This window comes from Brachypodium distachyon, chromosome 4 (assembly GCF_000005505.3).
Source record: "Brachypodium distachyon strain Bd21 chromosome 4, Brachypodium_distachyon_v3.0, whole genome shotgun sequence".
Taxonomy (NCBI): Eukaryota; Viridiplantae; Streptophyta; class Magnoliopsida; order Poales; family Poaceae; genus Brachypodium; species Brachypodium distachyon.
The window spans coordinates 3,916,464-3,941,703 of NC_016134.3; the positions used below are offsets into that span (position 1 = coordinate 3,916,464).

A 25,240-nucleotide genomic window follows, 5' to 3' on the forward strand; every position below is an offset into this window, starting at 1 on the left:
AACAGCAGAGGTGACCAGGCAATGATGGTTCAGCAAGATACTCCTATGTACGCCGAGGGACCGGAGTAGTTTGTTTAAAAAGGACAGCGCAGGCGCCGAGGGACCGGAGTTGCGGCATGGGTGCCCTGACGAACGTTTGGCACCGAGGAGGGGGGAGAGGTGGCAACCTTAGTGGCGGGGTGCATGCTGGCCTGCTGTCGAAACCGGGTACGGGAGGGCGCGACGGCGGTGTGGGATCGAGCCGGGGAGAGGAGGCGGCGTTCGATCGGGGAAGGGGCGAGGACGATGGGGTGGGGGAGAAAATGATAAGGGTCGGCCCTGTATCATCGTTTGGGCCGTGTGAAAGTTCCGAAAATACCCTTATACGGCTCGATCGGACCCAACGGTAGTATACTGCAGAGCAGTATAGCTCAATCTGCACCCTCGGATCAATGGAAACGGATGGCCCAAAATCGATTTCAGGGTACCAAATAAAAGCTATCTTTTTCACATGCTCTTTATTTTTTTCCCTGGCATCAAGGGATCTGCTTCCACATCTGTCGGCACCGTCTGCTGGAGTAGGATGGGATTGCACGGGGTGGACATCTGGGCCGGGCTCAGACGGGCTCGGCCTCGGCTGGCGATGTCTGCCATGATCGAGGCCAAGAAAAAAGTTGTCCTTGGACCAGTGTGATCTTTGCAAACGTTACTTGTGCATCTCGAAAACAAGGGCAGCTGATCTCTTTCATCTGGGTTGATTCTACGATGGCAGAGAGGCGTCACCGAAGAACCCCAAATTTAATGGAGAACAAAATTAAACATTTGCATCACAACAAAACATGAATATATATAGGACTAGTACATATATTTGTTGAAATACACTAGGAACGTATATAAATAATAACGCGGCGCGCCGAGATGAAGGATGGCATTCAGTTAGCTGCCACGCGCATTGCAGGCAACGATATTCCGTCTCGTAGAAAAGGTTGCGTGAACATATATAGGGAGGCAAGGCAATATATATAGCTAGTCGTCGTCGCCACCAGCAAGCCGCCTGTAGACCTTGGGTTGCCCGATGCTAGGTAAAAGGCAGAGGAGCCTGATCTGCGCACACTTTGCTACCAGGGCTTCTTCGACCAAGACATCGGGGCACTGGAAGACCACGAGACACTCCAGGCGAGGACAGCCGTCGACGACCGCCTCCAGCCCTTGGCTGGTCACGCCGTTGCTCCCGGTGACCGCCAGGCTCTTTAGAGACGGCGACCTGAATGCAGCTCAGTTACAGCAAGGAGGAAATCGTATATAGATACGTATGCTGGAATTAGTAAGAGTACCTTTGGGCGATGTAGTGTGGAGGAGCTCATCGGTGACCAAGTAGACTCCTCGGAACGCCTCGAGCTGGCCGGCGGAGCGGTCGACGGCGGCCATGGCGATCGATCGCGCAGAGATTCTCGTCGTTGAACCTCGAGTAGTACTTGAGGGGCATCACCGACATGTCGACGGACCGCCACGTGGCGGGGTCCTTGGCGGCGTCGCGCCACGAGCGGCACACGGCGCCGGCGCCGCCGGGGGCGGAGAGGAGGAGCTCGTCGACGGGGAGGCGGGCGAAGATGGCGGCGAGCACGTCGTGGGGCAGCGCCGACCAGTCCGCCTCCATTGGATGATCGATGGAGGATGAACTTCTCGCAGCTTGCCTTTCGTCAGAGATCTCGTGGTGGAACGGAATGGAATGGAAGGAAAGAAGGGCAATTTGTAGAGAGGCAAGTTAAGTGGTGTGGGGGCAGCTGCCCCCACTCAAATTTTCAGTACTCCCATGTTCATGCTAGACTGATGTTGCCTCCTCTTGAGCCTAAACATTTGCCACCACTCAACTAATTTTGGTGTATGTTTTCAAATGCATAATGTTGCCCCCTCTCAGTTACGGAGTACTATCCTGGGTCCGCCCATACAAGCTAGCTGTTGGGGGGCGTGGAGGCAGTACTACTAACTTGTGGTCATGACTTTGGCATCTGGGAAGCAAATGTAGATCCAACATTTAGTACCAACTACTTGCTTGGTGCCTTCTTTTTGGGTAAACATTCGGATTTATATTCAAGTGTGGTATCATGTTGCTGGTAATTTGCAAAGAGAAAGTTGGATGAGTCTGCATTCTTTGCAAACCAGCTGAAGATGTGATATGCACCTCAGTTCGAGAATCTCTTGAATACCACAGAGAGACTGAAAGTCAATACACAGGGAGTCCTCTGACCAAAATGATGTATGCTTTCACTCTCCGAAAAAAATCTGCATCTTAGAATTTATTTATTGTAATGACAGATCGTAAACCTAAAAGACGATATATCTAGGATTATCGGTTCCACCCAGTTCTTTTTCCCGCGCCTTGTAAAAATCATGTAATCGCACTATGTACTAATGTTAACCTATGCAAGACCCCTGTGTTCCTTCTTGTCAAACACCCACGGGCATTGAACTTGGAAAACAGGAACACACAAAGTCCCATATGTTTACACTTCACACTTGGTGCAAAGTTGATGTCCATTCCATCATAGAATGTCTTAAATAATTAGATATGCGCTACCTACAACTGAATCATGCTTTGCTAGATATTTCATTAGTATATGATTTGGTCCAGACTTTGCACTCAATCATGGTCTTAAATAATTTGTTTACTATTCTTGACCAAGTTCCAGACCATTTGGTCTTAATCCTCGCAGCACCTACAACTCATGTTTGCTGCTTGAGAAATAAGAAGAGTCGCAAAGGATAGAAGTTAAAAATGCCACAGAAGTCAGGAAGGAGGTAATCACCAGGAAAAAAGGGTGAGTTTCAGAGCAACTAGAATCTCCATAACATGGAACGGCATCCATGTCTTTTTACATCAGGGACTTGTATTCATGTGTTCTGTAAAAAAAAAAACCCAGCAAACAACCTCTTTCGTCAAATAGTGAATGTTTCTTACTGAGTGGATATCGACAAGCTTCCAAGTCTACATACTACCGGTAGTTTAGAACTTAAAATCTAGATAATGTTTAGATGGTACTAGGTTAATAGTGGAGATGTATACCTCATGCAATAATAACTTCTCCAAGATCTGATACATCTGCAGCCAACTCTCCGACCGTTCGGTGTTTTTTTAGCGTGTGAAACACCCCAACCTATGGAGTCAGCATAACACATGTTTTATTACTAGGATTTTGCTAATAATAGTTCTATATGAAGAAATGGATGGCAGGGATCGAGTGGTTAAACTTACAGAAACATTAACTTCAACATTAAGGCCATTTAAATCGTCTGAGGAGCACTTGCATATGCTCATCAACATATTTTCCAACTAATAATAGCAGAATAAAAATATAAAGGTCAAGAACATGAAACTACCAAATATCACACAAATGTAATTTATTTTCACTTCATTTTAAACCTAAGAAATCTCTAATACACCAACCTCAACTGTAGTAGAAACGCATTCTCCATTACAGCGTTCAATAATATCACCTATCTGGATTCCAAATTTCTCAGCATGGGATCCTTTTGACACCTAAGTTTCAATTGGCAACCATTAACCAGTATCCATATGAGAAATTGAGCACCTTTAGGAAAGCATTACATACCTCTTGAACGACAAGACCGTCATCAATGTTACACATACGCCATATCTTGTCGACATGAGCAGGCTCAAGAAGCTTGATGGCCTTAAACGTCATCCCCAGTTGAGGCCGGGGGATGTACTTATACCTAATCAAATTACCATTTAACATATGTCAAACAAGGTATACATGAGGAACAGAGCAAGCAACACTTTTTAAACGACTCATCTTCACTGGAATTTAACTTCTTTCTACCCGGTTAATTTTTTTTTCAATAGTAACCGAAAATTTTAATTTGGATAAGAGTTCAAAATGGCCCAAAGGAGATGAGATATGAAAAATAGCTGAAAAAGACCAAAAGGATTTTTATGATTTGATGTTATAACAGAACAACATATTTCAATATAAACTGGATGAATATCACAAAATCATTGGTTCATGGACAATACCCCAACTAGTTTAAGTTCAATCCCTCATTAAAATAAAACTGCGGTCTCAGCTTGGGCAGCTTGAACCCATCAAAGAATTAAATTATATATTGCAGCTACGTTTTCAAACATAACATTTACTTACATAAATTATTTATTGCAGCTATTTGATCAAACATAATTTCTCGTTATTAAATTGCATATGTGAGAGAGAGAGAGAGAGAGAGAGAGAGAGAAAACGCACTCATATTTCTTCCATAAATCCAGACACCTGAGCAAAATAGAAGAAGGTATAAAAGTCCTTCTGCTACTAACATTGGACATTCCCACAACTTTTCCTTCCAAGTCAATGACTGGCCCTCAGCCGTCATACTGCAACAACTCACATTCACAAAATATGAGGGTTCATAATAACAAAAAGTTCTAGCCATAGCATATTGCAATATAAAACATCAAAAGTATATCACAAACTCAGTATGGGAAGCAATGTATTTAATGTAATCGCTTGATAAGACATATTACCTCCTCCTCATCGTTTGGACAACCTGCACAATCAAAGTACATGTTGTGAGACCGCTGGTACGTGTTTGGATTCTGATATACAGCCCTACCGTATGTTATCCTTAGATCTAACATATTGTCTCTTCCTAGCCGAAAGAAGTCTTGAACCAATTTCACTTCTTCATTGACAGATGGTAACTGAACAGGTTTATCCACTCTAACCCTCACAAAAGCAACATCGTAATGTGGCTGGTGGTACAGCAACTGGCCCTCTGTACTGGTGCCGTCTAGCAAATGAACAGTAACCTACAAACATGGGAGAAAGAATTATATTACATTTTTACATTAAATTTTTTTTTAAAGCAAACGTATTTGTTATTCCTTTTCTTTATTAGAGAGGTCAAATAGTATTAAGGCATGCAATTTGCAACCAGGCAACTAGCTGTCTTACGCCTAGTTATTAATTTGACATGGAACCAAGTAAAGTGAAAGTACATGCATACAGGTTAACAGACAAAACATTTGACTCACATTAGCATGGGAAGCATACTCTTCTCCACCTGACCAGATGTTGTTGGTAGGAGATGTCTTTGTGCGAATCAGATGTGCCGTTGTCAAAGCAGTACGGGTTTTGCTCTCCTCATCCCAATCAATCCAAAAACCAGAGCACCGTTTTAGAGGTTTGCCACCTGCATCCATCCAGATTCATGCAAAATATACATCAAGTTGCGTGACGATTAATTGGTCATTTTTTCGTATCACTAAATTAGTAAAAGAAATGGCTAGCATTAACTAGACATAAACAATAGAAAAAGAGACCAATAGGAGACATATGGTAAGAAAAGAAGGAGATGTTCAAGCAATATACTTTAGGTGGACACGAATTCTACATGCACACTTCTATACAGTTGCAAGCAGTCGATTACAAACTGAGATGAAGTTGTACAAGTAAACAAATAAAGTTCCAAAGAAAATACAACAGTAATACTATATGGGATTGAACAGGAAGAAGAGAAATTTACTCACAACATGGGTACATATGTGGACCTAACCTTCGAAATAAAGAAACTCAGCAATTTCATATACAAACCTTGTATGAACTCCATAAATATATAATTCTAATCAGTTTTAATAAAAAGATCACTGGGTTGGATATATAGGCAGGTTAAAAAAAATGATCACATTTCTTCCATAGGCTGAACATCTCCCCCTTTGATATTTGGTGGGTCCGGATGTTCACATAGGCTAAAAGCATATACATCAATGAATTTTTGTTCTAGATTATAGAGATACAGAGTACAAGTCATAAACCTTTCACGCATCCTACCTGAAAAGTTTATGAGGATAGCACTGTATTTTCTGACAGATATGTATTTTGTGAATTATAGCACTGTATTTATGATCTGTACTTACCGACAGAAAAGTTTTTTATTTGTTTGAGGATATGTATTTACTGACAGAGGTAGTATAGCACTGTCTAGTAAATCATTTGGTCATCTAGCTAGTTAATCCTAAAACTGAGACTAAGAGGCCGGGTTGGTGCAAATTGGATGTGCTAAATACCGACAGACGATGAAACCCCAAGAAGAGACCTAGCAGCCGTGAGCACCGCCTTGCTTCCAGATTCACGGACGTGGAGAAGCCGCTCCGTGTGAAAAGTAGTGGGAGGTTCAAAGTCCTCGAGCGTAGGAATTTGTGCTTCCACAGGGGGGGCTAACCATGTTAAGTTTGCTCAAAAATCAATCGCACGAAAACGCATAAATTATGGTCAAAGTCAACTGTCGTGTTTTTTTTTTATTTCTCCAAACTCAGAACTCACATTACAAGTTTGATACAACCAACACCGTGCACATGTATATTTATACATGGACGTGGCTAGAAAACCAGCCACCGGAACCAAATCCGACTAGAACTCTGACATTGGCCTACTCCAACTCTAACCAGTATTCTTCAGACTAGACAACATTAATTCCTAACAATCTCCCCCTAATCTTGACTCATGTCTTCCGTGCTCCCCCTCATCTTGACTCATCGCAGCTTCACGACTCGTCGACTACACTCAACGTATGATCCAGACTCCCAGTCACGCTAGATCCCGCATGGACTACACCGTCCACACCTAACGCAATGCGTGCTAGCTAAACCCATAGCTCCACGTAAAGACATGTCCTCGTTGAAGAGACTCACCTTCACTGGTACACCGCCCCACTATACGCTTGAGCTTCCGTCTTCTTGTCAAGACACACAGATGACCACCTGCCACCTTGTCTGCACGCACGTTTTCGTCCTCAGTGATACACCTCACCGGACAGTCCTTCGACCGTGACACACTTCCGCTGCAACAGAGTCCCACACAGACGAGCACTTGGACACAACCACGACTCACAGACGCTGACTTGGACGTACATACGCAGCTTGACCCAATGTCGAGTACTTTCCGACGATCAGTATGATCTCCCGTTACTAGGAGATCGGTCCATTGCGACGATAGTCCTATCTGATCTGCTGAACGTCACTCCACTGCACAGCCACCGATTGCCCGATCAATCCGCAGAACACCTCTTCGCGCACTGCCACCGTTTGCCCGCTCTTATCCGCGGACACCGCTCTGCCGCTGATTGCCCGCCCCGAGGCGCTAGCACATCGCCTCCCCGGGGCAAGCACGTCTTCAAATCTTGAACCTCGTTCTGATACCAATTGTTGGGTTTGCCCAAAGATCAATCACACGAAGACGCACAAATTATGGCCAAAGGCACATGTCGTGCCTTTTCTTTTTATTTCTCCAAACTTAGAACTCACGTTACAAGCTTGATACAACCAGCACCGTGTACATGTATATTTATACATGGACGTGGCTAGCAAAACAGCCACCAGAACCAAGTCCAACTAGGACTCTGACATTGGCCTACTCCAACTCTAACTAGTACTTTTCGGACTAGACAAGATTAATTCCTAACAAACCACAGTAGAAGATAAATACACATCAATCGCACACTTGTATCATTAGAAAAATAACTGAAACGTGATTACATACATGGTCATAAATGCAATAGCTACTTGAAATTTATCTTCAACAGTAAGCGATTACACTATGAATGCAATAGGTACTTGAAATTTATCTTCAACATTGAAGGCTTGAGGAGGATGGTGGGGAAGAGGAGGAATATATCAGACCTAATTCCGCTTCAAGTCTGTCTCTCTCTATCTTGGCGTTGAGCCACTTGGGATGAATGAAGAAACCAGCGCTACCGGCGGGCATGGGGAGCAGTGCAGGCTCCTCCTCCCTCCTCGGATTCCTCTTGTTCGCTTGGACTTCCTCCTCTCTGCTGCTGGTCGGGTCGGCCTCCATGGGCCTCTTGTTCTTCGGGGGCGAACTCATCTCCTTCCTTGGATCACCGCCCTCTTTCTCTTCTTTTTTTAACATAAGAACCTGCTTTTTATTCTCAAAGTAAAGAGCCCAAAGGCACCGAGTTACATAAGGGCAAGATAAACAGAAATACAATAAAACATGGCCCTAAAGCTATGTGTCTAGAAGCCCATGTAGGAGCACGACATGTATGAACCCACGCGTCCGAAGATAGAAGCTGCATGAAGCACCCACGTTGGTGAGCACTAGGATACTGTAGTTCTACCGTCTTGGACACGCCGTTGCCATTGAAGATCTTGATGGCGACCAAAAGCAGCAATATGACTTCCTCCTTAAATGCGAAGGGAGGAAGGATTTGGATTTGCCGGGGGAAGAAATCTTGGGGACGAATATCCACCGGCTGAGACAAGTTGGGCGTCCAGAAACTCATCAAGAGGACCGCCATACGTCTGCTGCGAGCGGAACCACTGAGTGGGCCTCCCTGTAGGGAGGTTATAGATCGAAGCAAGAGGCGTAGCCTACCCAACAAGTTCAAGACGCTACGATGAAGCACTGGAAGCTGCTGGCAAAATGGAACAAAGGACAAGATTGCAAGCAGCAACAGAACAGGAGGCCCTAAGATGGCCAGATCAAGAAGGAGCACAACTTGAATCCAGCAGCACAACGGATACGAGGAGAAACTAGCCACTAGATTAAACAAATTTGGCCCTTTTCCGACCAGATGTTTAAGAAATTTCAGAGACGGTGCAGGAGAATCAAAGCAAGTTTACTAAAAGGGGAACACTCAGATCTAATGGAAGACGAAGAACCATCAGGAGCAACATACACAAAGAACCTTCACATCTGAGTGGGGGTGGCTGTTACTTAGAGGATTAAGGATAGTAAGGGAGCAAATCAGGTCGAAGCCTTCCACTCCAGCGTAACCGGAGCAAAGAACATCAGCCTGAAAAAGCACCCCAAATAGTCGTCGGAGCCACCGCAACGATGACTGGAATCCTCGAGGAAAAGCCCCTAAGGCAACAACTAGACTATACATGGAACGGAGGACGACCAGCCAACCCTTTTCTCCCCTTCCTCTCCGGCCAGCGAGGCCGCCGGAGAGAAGAGGGAGAGGAGGTCGCAACGAGGCTCGGAGCTGTAGCAACAGTAGGGAGAAAGGAAGAGAAAAGGGGGGAAATGAGGGCCTGTTTGGATCTCGCCCAAGCCAGCCGAGCCTATTTTGGCACGCCAACAAATTGGCGAGCTATTTCGCCGCCGGGACTTTGCCAGCACGCGGGCGTGAAAACTGAACAGGGTTACCAAAATATTGACGTGGCTCAAAATATCTGGGTCCAATCCAAACGGTTGCCGTAGTAGTAGTCAACTATCAAAATATTGGTCGGGCAAAAGGCTGTATTCCAAACAGACCCTCAGCCTCCGTGAAAACAAGTCAAATCCGCCCTCTTTCTCTTGCCTCTTGCTATCGCGCCGCCGCCGCCCCCTTTCGATTCGTTTCGTTTCGTGGCGTCTCGCTTTCGCTACTCGCTAGCGCTTTGGACTTTGGCAGGCCTGCCGCTCGCACCCAAAAAGCCCAGGCCCAGTAGGCAGCCTGGAGCCCAGATTGAAGGGACATGAACGTGCTGGCTTTTGTGTTTTTCTTTTTTTGGGAGAAATGCTTGCTTTCGTGTTGAACTTGTTGCTGACATATGTTCCGTCCTCATTCTAGGTAATCTTCCCTGATTACTTGAATCGCGTTTGCGTAATTACTATTTGTCATACGGAGCTAATCCTAAACTGAAGTTGTCCTCGGCATTAGAAATGTTTCTTCACTGGAAAATATGTGCTTTTAAGCCACAAGCATATACTACTTCGAATTGCCTTTGTTTTTTTCTTGGTTGCCGATGATCTTTAATATAGGCCTGTAACAATGTTGTCCAATTTCTGGCTAGCCATTTCAACTTCATTTCAACTACATAACACAGATACTAAGGAGGCATGCAATAGAATAGCCAATAATCTGAAAGATACCCGCGCGTAAACGCGACTGCAGCCAGTAGTCTTCCTCATCATCGTCCTCGTCGTTGACACCGCCGCTACATGGGTAGATCCAGCGGCCGTCGTCGTCGTAGTCTGTAGGGATAAGCCTAAGGCTGGTCATAGTGGGAGTAACAAAGGTGGTAACATAAGTGCCAACTAAGCAAATTTGGTGATGTGGCATGTTATTAATGAGGAGAGAGAGGTTTATGGTAACTAGATATGTTACCATAACATCACACAAATCAAAGTAAGATGAGTCTACAACCTAATAAATGACACAATGCATGACACCACATATATGTTACTACTCACTATGAAGATAGTGACTTAGAGTAGTAACAAAGACATGTTACTGCTCTAAGTTACCATGCACCATGACCAGCCCAAGCAACCTGATCCGCGCAAACTTTGCCATGAGGGCTATGTCGATTTCGACGTCGGGCGGCGAGCACGTCCACAGGGAGGCCCGACGACCAGTCCCTCTCCGTTGGATACTGGATGATCTTCATAGTTTCCTTTATTTCCTTGTATGTCGTAGAGCACGTACGTGTGTGGAGGAAGGAAAGCACGCAATTTATAGGAGCCGGCAACGAGATGAAACGAAACGAAACGTTCCGCGTGTTAATTGGCTGCTGTGTTAATTTCGAGTCTGCTGATCTGCTCCATCGGAAAGGAGGAGGATTAATTGCTTGGGACGACACGAGCCGTCGTCGTTGACTAGCTAGGTGAGCCGTTGGGACTTGTGCAGGGCGTCACTCCTCGCCGCGCACGGATCTCACGGCTCCGTCAGTGCCAGCGGCGCCTTCGTCGCCTCTTAGAAAACTAGCTTGCCACGGCGCAGGCAAGTTACTTTTGGTTTTTTTTTTCTCTTTTTTATCTTGAGCCACGGCCGTTCTCTTTCTTGGACCAAAATTTCTCCGAAAGCGTCAAACCCATGCACGCACGATCGCATGTGCGTATCTTCCTCTTCGTGCCAAAAGCAGCACATGTGCGTGCCGGCCGCCGCAATCTCCGTCCTCAATGATGCCTCCTCGGCCCGTGACCCGTCCGGGTGCTCTGAACTGTCTCTCACGATCCTTCCTTTTCTTTTCCCCTCCTCTCAATCATCCCCCATATCACGGCTGAACCGCCTTTCGCGTTGGCCCAGATCAACACGTCGGAAACGAGGAAAAAAGGTGGAACGGTCCGTATTTTTTTACGTTGGTATATCTAGATATAGATATAGATAGATTTGATGCAATTAATGAACCAACCGGCTTAGTAAGCCTAATATACATGCAATACTAAGCGGCCACAAATTTTACGGGAAGTTTGACAGACGACAGTGAAGAGGAACGGTCTGTATTTTTTAGATAGGTTTAGATATAGATATAGATTTCTAGCCTCTAGCCCTTTCGACTTTTTTTTAATGTTCCATAAATCCGGAATTAAAGTTGTGCCCCTTGACGTTTCATAAATCCTGAACTAATGTTTTGCCCCTTGACGTTTCATAAATCCTAAACTAAAGTTGCCTCTTGACGTTTCATCTGTTTCTTAATTTGAATTTCCTTTTAAGCCGTATAGAATTTTAATTTCCTTTCCTTTTTCTTTGTTGCCGACGATCGCAACGTTGCACAATTTCTGCCTCGCCATTTCAACCTATTGTCAGAATTTGTGCGTCTCCAAAATCCTCAACAATATGCCTGCTCCGTTACCCATGTCACAATTTACAACTAATTTTGTCACCATGCATAGTTCAAAATTATAGGTTGAGACAGAGAAAGAAACAGGTACATATGATGTTAATTTGATCCATGACGCATAAGTAAGGGATCTTGAGCGTTATACTAAGTCGATCTAACCGATTTCAATAAATTTTCAAACATCAATCTTGCATCACAACAACCACATGAACACTTCATGGTCGTAATCCATGAAACAGGTCAGGGATAAGCCGGAGCGACCTGATCCGCGCACACTTTGCTTCCAGGGCTGCGTCGATGACAACGTCGGGGCACTCGACGACGTGAAGACGCTCCAGGCGAGGACAGGCATCTACGACAGCCGCCAGGGCTCTGTTAGTCACGCCGGCGCAGCCGGTGACTCTGAGGCTCACTAGATACGGCGACCTGCAGCTCGATCATGACACTCACGGTGATTATTCATCAGCAACTAAGAAATATTATACTGCAATTAATTAATCAAAAACAGTAGTAGTATACCTTTCGGCCATGTAGTAGAGGGAGCTCGTCGGTGACGAAGACCCACCCGGCGAACGCCTCGAGCCGGCCGGCGGCGCGGCGGACGGCGACCATGGCCATCCTGCACATAAAGACCCTGCCGGGGTTGAAGAGATGCTCGTAGGGCATCCTCGACATGTCGACGGAGCGCCACAGGCCGGGCAGCTTGGCCGCGCCGGACCACGAGCGGCACACGAGGCCGGCGCCGGTGAGGATGTCATGGACGCTGAAGTTGCCGAAGATGGCGGCCAGCACGTCCACAGGCAGCCCTGATGACCAGTCCCTCGCCGTCTCCATTGCAGACACAATGGCCGGATGAATTAACCTCGCAATTTCCTTTCGTTTGTTCTTCTCTCGTGGTGGAAGGAACAAGGAAGCACGCGATTTATAGATCGAGGCTGCAGAAATAAACGGCACGGAAACGAGACGGCGTTAATTGATGACTTTGCTTGGCGTCTGCTTGACTGCTCGGGAAGGGAGGAGGATTACTCGGGACCCGAGTCGTCGTCGTTGACTAGAAGGAATGTTCTTCAGATATGTGTAATAATTCCAGGATGCTTAGTGTAGTGCTAAATTTTATCCATACAGGTCTTATGTTTGATGTATGCATATAAGAATAGCTGACGTTGAAAAACGCAGATAAAATGTTGTCGTTTTTTTTCTTTCTAAAGTTACAACTCGGGTAAAAAAAAGTTATATCTCGTGGTAACTTTACCGGAAGGTGAGTACATCATTGTGTGAGTACATCATTGTGTCTCGTTCCATCTCTCCAACCAAACAAGTAAGAAATGAAGCTATTTCATTCCACTTTATTCTATCTCAACCAAACAGCAAAAACAAAGTTATATCCCGTTCATCTGGTGGTAACTTTACCCGAATGTAATGGAATGGTTTCATTTCATAATCCATTCCACCTCACTCTCAATGTAACCGCAATTCCTCGGGTGGAGAACTGAAATGCACTTCTTTATAGAAAAATGTATGAAGATCTAAAATATCAAATGTCTACTATGAAAATATAAATCATGATGGATTAAATAAAATCTAACTTAGAGTTGTAGGTAGTTTTTTTCTACAACTTGGTCAAAATTTAATATGCTTGACTTGGAACAAAGTTAGAACTTCTTAATTTAGGGACAGAGGTATGTACTTCACAAAATGCTAATGGGCCGAAACAAATCCATACATCAGATTTTTCACACAACGAATCAAAATATTTAAAGTTGACCAAAACAATGTAAATACCAACTCAACATATTTTTGTACGGGAACCAACACTGTAAATACCAACTCAACATATTTTTGTATTACCATCCAAGAGACCGGTTTATTCTGAGCAAGTAGTCAGCCTGTCTGTTCTACATTCAGAAGGACATACAGTTAGCGCCACCCCTCTAAAGTTGAAACCTCCTATAGCAGCCACTTGCATGAGTATAAACAAAGAAGCCACGAAAGCACATATCACAACCCTACAGCGTGAGCTATATCGAGATCCAAGAACTCAGCAATTCCGGCCATGAAAACACACCAGCTAAATTAGCCTTCAAGAACTGAAAATCACAATGAAGGGAAGAACAGCATCGCATCTCCTAATTGCCGTCCTCGTGCTCTTCATGCTGGTATATAGCACCTCCATTTTGCATAGCGCCTGTGAACGACCTCTTCCTTGAGGACGATGATGGTTCGGAGGCATCCATCTCCTTGCTCTCCTCACCCTCCTCTATAGCCATGTTTGTTCGTTTCTCTTGACGAGCACTGGATGTTGAAGCCGGGGGTGGCATTGAGTCAATTCCGCTGAGCCGGCAGTAGACTTTCTCAACTGTCTCGTTGATCTCTTTCCCTAGTCCAGCATTGTCAAGTATCAGCTCCCAAACCGCCTTTGAAGCTTTCTCAAGGACTGGAGTTCTGCATTCCAATCAATAAATAAGCACTGATTTATAGGTCTAATTGATTATTTCTTCAGTTTGAGTCAAAGTAGGAAAAATAATAATGTACACAGAAAAATGGCTGGGAACAATGGCAAAAATGCAGTTTAGGTGCAAATTACAATTGTGCCTAAAACAAATTCAGAACACGTAATTTCCAATAATCCAAAAGTACATCAGAATACCATATACATGCTGTTCATTCTGTTACTACCATATCATCAAGAGATAGATCAGATTACTACTTTGGGAGCAAGCAGCAGACAGTGAGATATATACTGGGTAATTCTTTTGTCTCAGAGCATTATGTGTATTCAGAAATAAAAAATTTAAAGGACAGTTCTTTCCTACTTAGCGTGAAAAAACGAACACCTTATCCTATCATTGACCATACCACATCACTAAATTATGAAGAAAATGATATGACTTACTCCAGTTCCTGTCGAAGCGCATCAAACAGCTCCCTTTTGGTCTTTTTCTCAGCTCCAGGTGTCTTCAGAACTTTGCTTTGCTCCACCATCATCATAGTATTTTTCTTCATATCCTCCTGAAATCCAACATCAAAGGTTAGAGCCAAGATGCAACTAACTACTGTATTCCATTAGTCAAGCCAACCTCACATAAAAGCAATGCAACGAAACTGTGATGAAATACATGCCTATAACAGAGCTAACAGTCAAAACTCAAAAGCCAATGTGCTACATTTAGAATTATAATCCTGCCATACGGAAATTCCCTGTTGATCAGGGGAAGAAGACATTGCAATCATGTAATGCGTACGCACTATGAAGTGATTTTTGTATACGCAAGAGTAGAACAAAAATGCTCGAAAAAATCCATAGCCATAGCCATGGTGACTCCTACTGCTCTCCACCTCCGGCCGCCGCCTGAGAATCATCGACCTCACCCCGGGGAAACTCTCAGCTGCCGAGCCACCGAGAGCAAGACCGCAAGCAGGCGGGCGAAGGGGATTGGAAGAGGAAAGGATGTGGGAGACTGGGAGAGATTCCGGAAGCATACGTTGGCCTTGAGCTGGGCGATGATCTTCTTGCGGAGCGCGTCGACGGTGCCGTCGTTCTTGAGCGAGTCCAGCACCTCCTCCGGCCGGACCACCTTCGACGACGAACCCATCCTCCTCCGCCCTTCCCAAATCAGTAAAATCACCCACTAACTCCTCCCCCTTCTCAACGCTCTCGCCTCAGATTCGCAACGGAATCGATTCAGTAGAGCTCCCGCGGTATCGGGCCGGCCCTGCGAGCGGTTCGCCGGAGTCTGCGGAGGCGGCGGAGATGCTAGGGTTGAGTTTCTCTCGCTGGGGGGAGAGGACAGGAGGAGGAGATGGGAAGAAGACGAGAAAGCCTCGTCTATGTACTGGACTCGGTCTCCTCTCTATGGTGAAAATAGTGAAAGGGAAAATTGGCAATGCCTTGTTCCGAGGCCAACGCGTCTTTCGCCAATATATCATGTGATAAGATATTTTGTGCATTTCTTGAAACATGTCGCTGGAACACGTCTATCATTATAATACATTTGAAATAACACCGTAACGCGTCTTTTACCGATATCGTGTGATACAATATATTGCGTATTTCTTGAAACATGTCAATGAAAACACGTCTTTTCACGATATCATTAAACTACATTTGAGATAACATATTGTATGGCTCAAAACAAAATATTTGAATTTTCTCACATTGTCCTACATCGGTGTTGTTTGATTGCATTACCATCTAGACCGGAATTTCACTGACGTGTTATGTGTTGAGTTTTGTCCATTGTCGATGTTTGATTGCATTAACATCATGCTGAATCATTTTTTCAATTTTCTTTGTCAAGTTTCATGATGAATACTACATCACAACGTTGTTTCATGTATAAAAAAACAGTTCAAGTTGAGGCTAAATGTTTTTCGATTGTTTTGTTGAGTACATACATTTTGCGTTGGGGCCAAAATTTGAATTAGAGAATAAACCTTTCTCATCTCTATCAAATTTGTTTTGATGCGTTGTGGTCTAGGATGTGTTTCAGCAAAGAGAAGCAAAGCCAGAAAATAACTGTATCCCTAGCAAATTTTCCCAGAATGACGAAAGTACCCCTCCTCCTCTCCCCTCTCGTCTCCCCTCGCTTCCCCTCCCCAGCGCGAGCCCTGCAGCCGCCGTGCGCGCGCCGCCGTGCCGTGACCGCCGCAGGAGCAGGCCTAGTCCAGGAGGCGGCGATGTCTGAGGCGGCGGCGTTGGTGGCGAACGGGGAGTACCCGTGCCCGGTGTCCCCGCCCTACCCGGCCGTCTCCAAGGACGTGGAGCTCCGGCGCGCCATGACCGCCTCCGCCCGCTCAGGCGCCTACGCCTCCGCCGCTGTCGTGTTCGAGGACGAGTGGCTCTCCGTCGTCGATAAGCCCGCGGGCGTGTACTGCGACGCCCTCCTCTCCGCCCTCCCTTGCTACGCCGCCGCCGCTGCAGGTACACAGATCGCGCCTTTAGTTGGCAATGGCACATCGTTGTCCTGATTATCGGAGGTGTTCCGTGCTCGCAGCTGGTAATTTAGGGATGTTGATGCTGATGAAATGCAGATTTGGCTGCTTTCTGCTTTGGGCAATACTGCAGCTTGCAGTCCTTGAGATGCTTTAGTTAGCAATGTCAAAGGATTGCTCTTTTAACCGGTTTACTGTACACATTAGAGACAATAGCATTGGCAATTCATGCAGAGCAAGCGCGAAAAATGGATCCTTAGAGCTGTTAATTATGATTTAGGAAGCAGAAATCTGCGATTTGTTTGTTTGAAAGAGTCTGCAACTCCCTTGTGCCACCTTTTGTTTTGAGTTCTTAAGTTTGTAACATCAGATTATTACTTCTAAGAGCTCCCTCGTGACTCTTACAACTTGGTTCTTTGTAGGATATTGATGAAATCACCTATTATTCTGTAAATTGAGTTTGTTGGTTAGTGTCAATCCTCACGCTATCCACAGACAGTCTTAGTTCAGAAGTAGTAACAGACAGTTTTATACGTATCCCATAGTGAGGGCAAGAGTTATCGGTATAGAATATGTGTACTAAGCTTTAAGTCACCTAAGCTCGCTAGATCAAAGAAAGCTAATAATGGGGTATGAAGTAGAAACTGTTCCAGGGAACAAGAAAGGCTGATTCCAAAAGTTGAAATTTGTGAGTGGATGTCCCAACTTCCATTCAGATATTATGACATGATGCAGATCTTATATTAGCATGTGTATGATGCAACAATGCAAAATACAAGTGTCATGTACTCCCTGCTTTTCATAATACACAGTGTATGGCGATTCATTACTTTGTTAGTATGTGGTTTATTAAATGAAATTTACATCACTAGATTCATCATAAAAAGTACTTATTGACTATTGTGGTTTTGTATCATATAAGTCACATAGTAAAGAATAATTGCTCATCAAAGCCTTGCTCTTAACGAAAACTAACACCATGTATTAAGAAAAGGAGGGAGGTTTGAGCTATGGAACAAGTCAAAAAATTTAAAGCCACTTCCCATATTTATTCTAACTTCTGGATGTGCTCAGGGTAACATTTCTTGCTATATGTAAGATATTGTAATATACTTGCCGTATATGCAATTGTAAGGCTCTGAGGAGCTATGTATACTTTTGCAGAATGAGACAGTTGATTTATAAAAATAAAATAAAATAAAAACTCAGCACATATTAATGGGTATAATTGTAGGGCTATTTGTGACCTTTTTTTCTTCTCATTTGCATATTTTATGTGCAATTGCATGTTGTAGTATTCTTGCATGAAATATTAATTCCATGCCATTTTGCTCATCTATCGTCCAAAATTTTCTGAAATGATCAAATAAGTTCCCACTGGCTAGCATCAAGTCCTTCTCACTGAATTTTTCCTTTTGGGCAAGTTTCTTATACAAACTGTTGCCATGCCAGGGCATGAGAAATAAAAATTCCTAGCGCGTCTGTCTTCTATCTTTAAAAAAAAAATCATCACTTTAATAGCCTGATATGGTACCAGAATATTGCCTTGCTGTATTTTGTCATCTTGATCTTCACAATTAAGGTCGTGAGTCAAGTATTTGTTTGAGGTCCTATTACTATTGCATTGCATTTGTAACTGAAATACTTTGAATGATCTGCAGGAGATCCAGCAACTAAGCCTAACCTTCACCTTGCCAATAGGCTAGATCGTGATACCAGTGGTCTTATGGTCATCACCAAGTGCAACAAGGTTGCAGCGAAGCTTGTGAAGGCATTTACTGAGCACAAAGTGAAGAAAACATATCTAGCTCTTTGCATAGGTTACCCACCGACATGGGAGAAGATTAGGATATGTTCTGGTCATGGGCGATCAAAACATGGTGCTTGGCGTGTGTACGCTATGTCTGATGTTGGTCGAACACTGCCAGGGGGTTCCTCTGTAAGGGACATGAGCACAAAGTTTGAAGTGCTAGGAATCAATGGAAAAGGACAGTTTAGAGAACCATCGAATGTTAACATTGATGATATAGAGTCGATTACTGTACAAGAGAAGGCGGCTGACCATTCTTCAACTGATGATTTGAAGAATCACATGATTTTGGTCAGAGCCTATCCTCAGAGTGGACGTACACATCAGATTCGTCTACACTGTCAGTATCTTGGGTTCCCTATCAGAGGCGATGTGAAGTACGGAGGAGTGATTGAGTGGAATGGTGTGGATTGTGATGGTCATGCACTGCACTCAGAGAGCTTGTCATTTGTACATCCAGTGACAGGATTGCCCATCACCTTCCGTGCACCTCTCCCTTCATGGGCAAATGAAGTTATTTCAACAATGGGATAAAACTCGATTGCCCTCATTATGATGCACAGCCCTCCAGTAGCTCTGAATTTCTTTAGCAAGACTGCAGGTCTGTAAGATTTAATTGCCAAAAGCACCTCTTGGAGCTCCTTTCAGGACGCTGTATTGTTAAGTACCTATTTGAAGGGAATTATAACCATCATTTGCAGCTGGACAACACCTTTCTTGGTGGACAATCTTGGGCATCTGTACTTCGTGAACAAGCTTTCACAAATGCCGAGATTGGTGTTCTAGTAGCACAGGTTTGACTTCAGAGTACTCCAAGTGCAACCGTGAAATACATTTTGTACCGCAGAGATATCAAGATGGCTGTTGTAGCTTTGATTTTAGTTTTGCAGCTGCAACCATGTATAAATTATGTACCATGGGGGTTTCTGGTTATTCAGCAATATATACAGAGCTTTTTCTGAATACATAAAAATTCTGGGATCCAGAACTAGGCTTCACTGACAAAGGTACTAGAAGTAGGACGTTTCAGTACCTCAAATGCAGCTCTGCACCTTATCATGGGTTCTGTTAGAAGGTCAGCTTATGACTTGGTTAATTATAATAGTTGGTTCAGTTATCACTGGAAAACTATTACATGCCTGTTCAAGTTTTTGAACAGGTGCATAAGATTGTGCTGCAATGAACTAAAAAATAACAGCAAATGTAAATGAAAGTTATTGAAGTTCTTGAACTAATGAAAATACAGAACATGATTTGTTCTCAAGATTCACTGCTGAAGCTACAGAAAAATTCGAAGGAAACAAAACACCAACAAAATCGTCCTCATCCAATCTTGCAATCGACCACAGGGATATTTACCCCAATGGACTCAATTTTATTCTTCCTGAAGTTATTAATGATGTGATGCCGCAATGTATTTGAAACATGGAATCTGCAAAAAGATCTCTTGGGAAGAAAAATCATCTCTCTCTGACTGTTGCATCAGTGGAATTCTTTGCTCAGCTGCATTAACATCTCACTCCCTCCACCGATGACCGCAGCTCGGGTTGCAGCAGACGAAGAACAGCGTCATTCCTTCCTCCCCCCTGGCGGTGGCCTACAGATCAATGGGGTCAAGGTTAGATTTTGTTCCAGCTAAAGAACAGGTTTTTGTTCAGAAAGTTTATTGCTTGCTTCTGAATAAGATAAACTGTTTGTGTGTGTGGCTTGAAATTTTCACCTGGAAGAAGACAGCTTCACCATGGCCACAGACAGCACATCGGACTTCCTTGGTGCGGGGAAGTGTCGGGTCACCGGCAACGTCCTGGAGCACCTGGGTGAATTCTCCCGCGCTGTGGTGCACCACATTCCGGTAGACGCAGTTGTTGTCTGCGACCTCCTGCAATTTCAGGTTTTTGATTAATTGCTATATACCATCGAATTTAACGACAGTACGTTGTACAAGTGAAGCAACAAGCAATTCTGTTTGATATCACAAATTGGCAATACATTAAACTGAGCAAATCTTACTTATGTTGACACTTGACAGCCTATATATGCATTTCTATTTAAATCCAATCTGCTCAAGCTCACTTCTTCCTGGGCACATCACAGCACTCCTTAATGCTACCCAAAGATTTAACAGTTTTACATGCCACATTAATTCAGCCACTTTTTCCCTTCTGGAATGAATAATCATGCTTTTTTGTTCAACTTTACCCAAGTTTGCTGCTCTTTTCATCCTGTTCCAGACGCATATATGCATGGTAACATTCCAGGAAGAGAAGAAGTGGAATCTTTGGATGGACTGAGAAGAGAAGAAGCAGAAACCTGGTGGTCGCAGTTCCTGCAGGCGAAGAGGAGCACCTTCTGGTCCCTGTCCTCCTTGGGATACAGTATGTTGTTGCTGCATGCCCAAAACAGAAAAAGGAAACAGATCTGCTGATCAAATCCATCGCCCAAAACAAGGAAACAAACAGGAAAACACCAGGAGCAGGTTCAGGCTTCAGCTTACCATTCACGGCAAAACTTCATGGCACTCATGGCTGCTGCTGCTGGCTAAGCTCTCCCCCCGCTGCTGGCCTGAGAGACCTGTCTGCTCCACTCAGATCTTAGCACTATTCCGGGTGTTCCTCCAGCGGTGGAGCTGAGCTGAGAGTGGTTTAACGAGGGAGGGTGCTACTCGGGACTGGATTGGTTGGAGGTCAGAGGAGAAGCAAGTCAAGATGAAGATGCATTTCAGGGCTCAGTATGAAAGTCAAAAGAAGTTGGCCAGTGGCCAGCAGCACTATAGGCACTATTGTTTTTGGGGGAATGGTACCAGGCATTGATTAAGAACCAATATACAGCACGCTGGAGAATGTCCTTTTCCGATGGCGAGTTGTGCTCTCATTATATACTTTGTTTCTTCTGCTACTTCGATGCTGCCTGTCTGTGGGGACGCCATACCAAGAGCGAGAAGAGCTTTTCTTTGTGGGGGAAAGCTAACAGCAATCTTTCTGCCCATTTCGAGCCTTCAGCTGAAATGAGATCATATTGTTAAGTACAGTACAGTGCAAGATCTTCTGAGGCTGTGATCTGGATGCTTTTTGTTAGATTTCGAATCTTGCCGTATACTACTGTATGAGATCTTGGTTGCCTGCTAGTACTACCAAAGATCAATACTTTTCTTGTTTTTGACAGGAAAGATGACAGTACTTGATGTTTGAAAGGCCTGAATTTTCAAGCCGGAGCATGCTTCGCAAGCAAGCACCTCGACCTGGGAGAGGAAAGAATCCTGTAACTTCGAACGGGGAGGACTCTTCAGCGATTTACAGGCTGTCCGCTGACACGAAGGCATGGGAAATACGGAAAGCATCCAGAAGAGACTATCTATCAACGGTGGTTTTGTCAAGATTTGTCAAAAGGATGAAACTTCCGGTCTTCAGCTGCCAGTTACTTCATGATGAATTTTGATTTCTACTCTTATGCATTTTATTAACCCTCGTTCCTTTGTTCCAAAGGGCTAAATATGAGATTTTAGAAATCATCCATTAATAATAACTATTTAAAAAAGTCAATAAAATCTTTTTCTTTCCTCGGAACTTCAGAAGTTTTGGTACATTTCGATTTCTGAAGAGGACTTTGCACCTGGAATTTGGAAGGTGTTTCTCCATCCAAGCAAACAAACCAACCCCCACCTAACCCTCTGACCTGCGGGCCCCGCAGCCCCCTGGACCCACCTGTCATGGTTTTGTCGTTCCTCCTATTAAACCCAGGGCAGCGGCGGTGTGGGCCGCCACGTCACCACTGCTCTCCCTTCCTTCCTTGCCGGGTGCGCGTCAAGATCCGTTAAGAGGCGCTCTCCCTCCCTCCGGCGAACCGACGGCGCGGCCGGCGACCGAAGATGTTCCTGGTGGACTGGTTCTACGGGGTGCTGGCGACGCTGGGGATGTGGCAGAAGGAGGCCAAGATCCTCTTCCTCGGCCTCGACAACGCCGGCAAGACCACGCTCCTCCACATGCTCAAGGACGAGGTCGGGGAAAAAACAAAGTTCCCTTCCTTTCTGATTACTTCAGTTCTTATGTTGGATTAGTTTTTGTTTTTTTCTGGGGTGAATTAGTTTGACGAGGTTTGGGGGGAATTCTGATGGTTTTGTGGATCGGGATGGATCATCCTTGTTGTTCTACGAGTAATTCCCTGGTTCCTGCCGTTTCTGCTGACAGATGTTCATGCGCAACATATTTTTTATTAAAATTACATGACGTTGTTTCCATTCGAGTTTAGAATAGGAGATGCGTGCTGGTACATGTTCATCCGAAGGGTCGAGTGTTCTTGGGGATTTTTTTGTTATTGACCATCTTCGACAAAAAAAATCTGGGATTTTCAGACCACGTTGCAAAAGATGCCCTTTTCTTTAGATTCGGCAGGCTTCGATCGTAAGCGGAAAAAAATGATTCCCTATTTGGGAGGAGTTGGTGGACTAGTACCCTAGACAGTCTTTGTTTCCTGCTGAGGATAGACTCGGGTAGATTTCATTGTGGTAGCCGAGCTGCGTTATTCTGTCAGTACTGGATTGCTTGCTAGATCTAGATAGTTCCCATACAATACTGTAGAAATTTTGTTTCTTCAAGTTATGTGTGCATAAAGTCATTTCATGTTGATTCCTTCAATGCTAGCATGCTATTTCTGAGTTGTATACAATTTAGATCTGGTGCTAATGCATCTCTGGAGAATTACATTTTATTTTAAATTTAATTAGTTTGGACAGTCCTCAATATAATCATGGGAAGGATCGTCCTTATTACTTAACTTGGGCTGGGTGATCAGTCTTTTTTTTTAAAGGGTGATCAGTCTTTTTGTTACTACCACGTGATTATGCTCGGAAACTGTGTATAGTGAAGTTAAACATAGAAAGTAAACACAGCTCTACATATTTTTGCTTCTGTTGGCTGAATAAGTTTGTACTTGCATGTGTGTTCCTTCTGGCAGAGGTTAGTTCAGCATCAGCCTACACAATATCCAACTTCTGAAGAGCTGAGCATCGGGAAGATCAAGTTCAAGGCATTTGATTTAGGAGGCCATCAGATTGCCCGCCGCGTGTGGAAGGATTACTATGCAAAGGTATCATCTTCCTCATTTATTGTTACTTTTTATCTATATGAATGAGTTACTTGGTGAACGATTATATCTGTCTAATGTGTTTCTTCTCTTGTGGTGTGTGATTTCGAGAAATATTGTTTTTGTTGTTTGGCATGTTTTTAGGTCCTTATGAAATACAGATCGCATACACAGTATGACAGTAACCCCTGAAAGTTTTAGCAGGTGTCGTTATCAGTGGGTAGTAGTTGGCACTGATGGACAAGAATACGTGTGCCAAACTTTTCTGCCCACATGTAACACTAACTGCATATTGCGAAATTTTATCAAGTTGGTTAGTGGGGTTATTGCATTGAACCCTAAGTACCATACTTCATATATGCACCATTCTGTACATATCAAGATCCATAATATAAAATTAATGATATATCATACATGTGCAATATGGCAATCTAGCTACTTACATGAGGGGGGAAATATGCGTTCATATTAGTGTGTGTGCACCATCATCTTTTGAAATATTACCAGTCTTATTGTTCCTTCTGTTTGTGTATTAGCATGTTGTTGTGGTTGCTGTTTTTTTTCCTATCTTGTATATTTCTTTTGTGCCAAAATAGTTTCATGCTGTCTGGCTTAGTGGATGCAGGCATTTATGACTGCATGACAATGTCGAGAAACATCAGAAGGATCAGTTTGGTGACACAATCGAGCTCTGAGTTAATTTTCCCAGACCAGGAAGTGCTAGGACTTTGGTACAATTAGGAAGAGAAGAGGGTGCTAACAACGGTTTGGGCCAGAAGTAATGCACAGATATCAGATCATCAAAAAAAATCAACCTGATTCGGAAAAACTTTACAAGGAATATCATACAATTAGTAATGCTCTGAACAAGAATGCCATTTCCTTAAGAAACTGCTTTTCTCATCCATTAGCACCAACTTCTTGAATTTCACGTTGCAGCCAAGAAAGCTTAATTGCTTAAGCATCAATCTTGGTGCATTATGCATATGCTCCTGCTGTCATATGCATGGATGGTGTTCTCTATTATTACTGATGATGATCATTTTCTTACTTTGTGTGATACACTTATTTGATTCTGTGTGCTAGTGCAGCAACAAGTATTTTTTTCATCTGTTTGATGTCATCGTGTGATTTTGCCTTGTGGCCAGGTTGATGCAGTGGTGTACCTTGTGGACGCGTACGACAAGGAGAGGTTTGCCGAATCCAAGAGAGAGCTCGATGCCCTCCTTTCAGATGATTCCCTGGCTACGGTCCCCTTCCTGATCCTGGGGAACAAGATCGACATCCCCTACGCCGCCTCTGAGGAGGAGCTCCGCTACCACATGGGGCTGAGCAACTTCACGACCGGCAAGGGGAAGGTGAATCTCGGCGAGACCAACGTCCGCCCCCTCGAGGTCTTCATGTGCAGCATCGTCCGCAAGATGGGTTATGGCGATGGGTTCAAGTGGATGTCGCAGTACATCAAGTAGGTTAGTGCATGCGCAGTCGCATGTGGGATAAAAAGGGGAAAGGTTGTATGGTTTAAGCTGTCCTGATTATACTCCTGTTTTACCACAAGAGAGTTAGGGAGCTTAGCTGGTGTTGGTGCCGATACATATGTGATGTAATGGATGTAGTGCAAAGTCTGGGGATTCTGTCTTAGATTTTAATTTTGTTCAGTTACAGTGTGATCTGAAAAAAAAAAGTAATATGATTTAAACTCCAATGCTAGTGCTCGAGGAAATCCTGAAGGACGGTCACATGAGACTGCTGCATACAATACTGCTGTTAGGTTTTTCTTTCTGAACCTGGAATTCCATTAGCTAAATTTCACAGGCTTTCTCATTAAATTTGACCAACTTTGTCACTAAAATTTCGCT

General features: G+C 44.1%; 7 protein-coding genes across 7 annotated transcripts; 2 read left to right on the top strand and 5 right to left on the bottom strand.

Moving 5' to 3' along the window:
- Nucleotides 1-1,005: 1,005 nt before the first annotated feature.
- On the bottom strand, nucleotides 1,006-1,636 carry LOC104584846 (F-box/LRR-repeat protein 7-like). The gene is made up of 2 exons (XM_010240602.1): nucleotides 1,443-1,636; nucleotides 1,006-1,243 (listed from the first exon to the last, which is right to left on the bottom strand). Exons 1-2 carry the CDS (start codon nucleotides 1,634-1,636, stop codon nucleotides 1,006-1,008), a joined length of 432 nt encoding a protein of 143 aa, XP_010238904.1.
- A 1,298-nt stretch (nucleotides 1,637-2,934) lies between these two features.
- Nucleotides 2,935-7,874, bottom strand: LOC100841084. The gene is made up of 9 exons (XM_003579226.1): nucleotides 7,664-7,874; nucleotides 6,059-6,208; nucleotides 5,027-5,184; nucleotides 4,718-4,801; nucleotides 4,517-4,539; nucleotides 3,591-3,714; nucleotides 3,425-3,517; nucleotides 3,233-3,310; nucleotides 2,935-2,997 (listed from the first exon to the last, which is right to left on the bottom strand). Exons 1-9 carry the CDS (start codon nucleotides 7,872-7,874, stop codon nucleotides 2,935-2,937), a joined length of 984 nt encoding a protein of 327 aa, XP_003579274.1.
- A 3,828-nt stretch (nucleotides 7,875-11,702) lies between these two features.
- LOC104584371 (F-box protein SKIP19) lies at nucleotides 11,703-12,480 on the bottom strand. The gene is made up of 2 exons (XM_010238868.2): nucleotides 12,080-12,480; nucleotides 11,703-11,986 (listed from the first exon to the last, which is right to left on the bottom strand). The coding sequence occupies exons 1-2, from the start codon at nucleotides 12,392-12,394 to the stop codon at nucleotides 11,936-11,938; spliced, it is 366 nt and encodes a 121-aa protein (XP_010237170.1). The 5' UTR covers nucleotides 12,395-12,480; the 3' UTR covers nucleotides 11,703-11,935.
- An 895-nt stretch (nucleotides 12,481-13,375) lies between these two features.
- LOC100843516 lies at nucleotides 13,376-15,424 on the bottom strand. The gene is made up of 3 exons (XM_003579232.4): nucleotides 15,043-15,424; nucleotides 14,454-14,569; nucleotides 13,376-14,002 (listed from the first exon to the last, which is right to left on the bottom strand). Exons 1-3 carry the CDS (start codon nucleotides 15,151-15,153, stop codon nucleotides 13,687-13,689), a joined length of 543 nt encoding a protein of 180 aa, XP_003579280.1. The 5' UTR covers nucleotides 15,154-15,424; the 3' UTR covers nucleotides 13,376-13,686.
- A 665-nt stretch (nucleotides 15,425-16,089) lies between these two features.
- On the top strand, nucleotides 16,090-19,265 carry LOC100828441 (RNA pseudouridine synthase 1). The gene is made up of 2 exons (XM_003579261.4): nucleotides 16,090-16,481; nucleotides 18,154-19,265. The coding sequence occupies exons 1-2, from the start codon at nucleotides 16,103-16,105 to the stop codon at nucleotides 18,834-18,836; spliced, it is 1,062 nt and encodes a 353-aa protein (XP_003579309.2). The 5' UTR covers nucleotides 16,090-16,102; the 3' UTR covers nucleotides 18,837-19,265.
- Nucleotides 19,266-19,487: 222 nt separating this feature from the next.
- Nucleotides 19,488-21,455, bottom strand: LOC100821357 (DNA-directed RNA polymerases II, IV and V subunit 9B). Its single transcript, XM_003579243.4, has 4 exons — nucleotides 20,797-21,455; nucleotides 20,613-20,688; nucleotides 20,023-20,181; nucleotides 19,488-19,899 (listed from the first exon to the last, which is right to left on the bottom strand). Exons 1-4 carry the CDS (start codon nucleotides 20,823-20,825, stop codon nucleotides 19,819-19,821), a joined length of 345 nt encoding a protein of 114 aa, XP_003579291.1. The 5' UTR covers nucleotides 20,826-21,455; the 3' UTR covers nucleotides 19,488-19,818.
- A 589-nt stretch (nucleotides 21,456-22,044) lies between these two features.
- Nucleotides 22,045-25,091, top strand: LOC100823524 (GTP-binding protein SAR1A). Its single transcript, XM_003579247.4, has 3 exons — nucleotides 22,045-22,296; nucleotides 23,253-23,384; nucleotides 24,530-25,091. The coding sequence occupies exons 1-3, from the start codon at nucleotides 22,168-22,170 to the stop codon at nucleotides 24,848-24,850; spliced, it is 582 nt and encodes a 193-aa protein (XP_003579295.1). The 5' UTR covers nucleotides 22,045-22,167; the 3' UTR covers nucleotides 24,851-25,091.
- The last annotated feature ends 149 nt before the right edge of the window (nucleotides 25,092-25,240 follow it).